The sequence below is a fragment of the Colobus angolensis genome, unplaced genomic scaffold (genome assembly GCF_000951035.1).
Source record: "Colobus angolensis palliatus isolate OR3802 unplaced genomic scaffold, Cang.pa_1.0 Scaffold242, whole genome shotgun sequence".
Classification (NCBI taxonomy): Eukaryota; Metazoa; Chordata; class Mammalia; order Primates; family Cercopithecidae; genus Colobus; species Colobus angolensis.
Window position 1 is genome coordinate 925,989 of NW_012115622.1, and position 2,342 is coordinate 928,330.

Genomic DNA, 2,342 nt, shown 5'->3' on the forward strand with positions numbered 1-2,342 from the left:
GAGGTCACAGTGAGGCGAGATTATGCCACTGCACACCAGCCTGGGCAACATGGTGAAACCCCTCTCTACAAAAAAATACAAAAATAAGCTGGACGTGGTGGCATGCGCCTGTGGTCCCAGCTACGGGGGAGGGGAGCTTAAGGTGGCAGGATCGCTTGAGCTGTAGAAGGCGGAGGTCACAGTGAGGCGAGATTATGCCACTGCACTCCAGTCTGGGAGACAGAGACACTGTCTCAAAAAAAGAAAGATAAGCAGTGATAAGATCCTGTACCTTCTAAAATCTTTATCTTAAGCGGGGGTAGAGTGTTACATGACAAGATAGGTATTTTGAAAGCATCTCTCTGGTGGCAATGTAGAGTAGATTAGAAAGAACAAGAATAGTGGCAGGAAGACAAATTTGGAAGCTGTTGTAGTAATTCAGCTGAGAGATGATGATGGCAAGGACTATGGTAGTGGGTCTGACAGTGGAGTGAGGTGGTCAAGGTAAAGAACTATTAAGAGAGAATTAATAGGACTTGGTGATTGGTTGGATATGAGGACTGAGGTAGGAGGAATAGTCACGGTTGGGTGTTGGTGCTAATCCCTGAGAGACAGCTCAAAGTGAGAAGTGGGGAGAGGAGTGGTGAGCAGTTCAGTATTGAGTGTGTTGAATTTAGATGACTATGAGTAGGATATTCAAAAAGGACTGTCTAGGAGGCAGAGTGGAAGAGTACGGCCCCAAAGGAGACTGGAAAGGAGAACAGGAGGAAGTCGTGGAAGCAAAGGGAAGATTGTTGAAGAAGGGAAGGTTGCTCACGGTGCGCAGTGGCTCACGCCTGTAATCCCAGCACTTTGGGAGGCCGAGGCGGGCGGATCACAAGGCCAGGAGATCGAGACCATCCTGGCTAACACTGTGAAAGCCCGTCTCTGCTAAAATACAAAAAATTAGCCAGGCATGGTGGCGGGCGCCTGTAGTCCCGACTACTTGGGAGGCTGAGGCAGGAGAATGGCTTGAACCCGGGAGGCAGAGCTTGCAGTGAGCTGAGATCGTACCACTGCACTCCAGCCTGGGCAACAGAGCAAGACTCCATCTCAAAACAAAAAAAAGAAGAGAATGTTGCTGAACACATCTGCTGATGCTGAAAGATCAAGTAAGAAAAGGCTAAGATCAAGGGGCGAGGAGATTGTCACTTTATGAGAGAACTGTGAGTGGAGTACAGAGGAGGGTGCAAGTGAGACTGCAGTGTTGAGAGAAAGAGGTGCTCCATTTGAAAGTGTAAATATAGATAGCTCTTCAGCATACTTCCTTAGAGGTGGAGAAGAGAAAGGGAGGGTGCTGGCTAACTTGTATTCCAGGTTCCTTGAGAGGAGGATGAATGTCATATTTATCTGTGTTATTGAGTATTTTATCTGGTCTATTTGCTAGAACAAATTTTAGATCCTAAATTTCCTGAGAATAGGAATGATCTCACTTATCCTTGTATTCAGTGCCTAGCACAGTATGCATTCAGTAAGTGACTGACTTTTTTAAATTTTTAGTAGAGACACGGGGTATCATTGTGTTGTCCAGACTAGTCTCCAGCTCCTGGCCTAAAGCGGTCCTCCCTCCTTGGCCCCCCAGAGTGGTAGGATTACGGGCATGAGCCACTGCACCTACCTATGATTGATTGTTTAATGAATCAGAAAATATATTTCCATCTTGTTAAATTAAAAAATAAAATGTTTTTTCCTTATAGATAAAGCATATGATGGCTTTCATTGAACAAGAAGCCAATGAGAAAGCAGAAGAAATAGATGCAAAGGTGAGATTCATTTTCTAGTTTTAAGAAGTTATCATGGTTTCCATATTGTTTTGCTTTGCTAAATAATATTGTTAGCAAAACTGTTTAACAACAGATTGCATAGGACTGATAAAAGTCTCTTTCCTCCTTCCCTCCTTCCTGCCTTCCTTTCTTTCTTTCTTTTTTTTTTTGAGACAGAGTTTCACTCGTCTCCAAAGCTGGAGTGCAGTGGCGCAGTCTCTGCTCACTGCAACCTCCGCCTCCCAGGTTCAAGTGATTCTCCTACTTCAGCCTCCTGAGAAGCTGAGATTACAGGCATGCGCCACCACACCCAGCTAATATTTGTATTTTTAGTAGAGACGGGGTTTCACCATGTTGGCCAGGATGGTCTCAATCTCTTGAGATCTGCCTGCCTTGGCCTCCCCAAGTGCTGGGATTATAGGTATGAGCCACAGTGCCTGGCCCCTTCTTTCATTTTGAGGCAGAGTCTCACTTCGTCACCCGGACTGCAGTGCAGCGGCCTGATCTCAGCTCACTGCAACTTCTGCCTCCCAGGTTCAAGCGATTTTCCTGCCTCAGCCT

General features: G+C 45.9%; 1 protein-coding gene across 1 annotated transcript in view; it reads left to right on the plus strand.

Moving 5' to 3' along the window:
• The window catches only part of ATP6V1E1 (ATPase, H+ transporting, lysosomal 31kDa, V1 subunit E1), a 66,441-nt gene that overhangs the window by 28,301 nt on the left and 35,798 nt on the right, over window positions 1-2,342 (plus strand). The window contains exon 2 of the mRNA XM_011945659.1: window positions 1,716-1,781. Coding sequence (XP_011801049.1) covers window positions 1,716-1,781 — 66 coding nt within the window. The remainder of the gene's footprint in view (window positions 1-1,715; window positions 1,782-2,342) is intronic.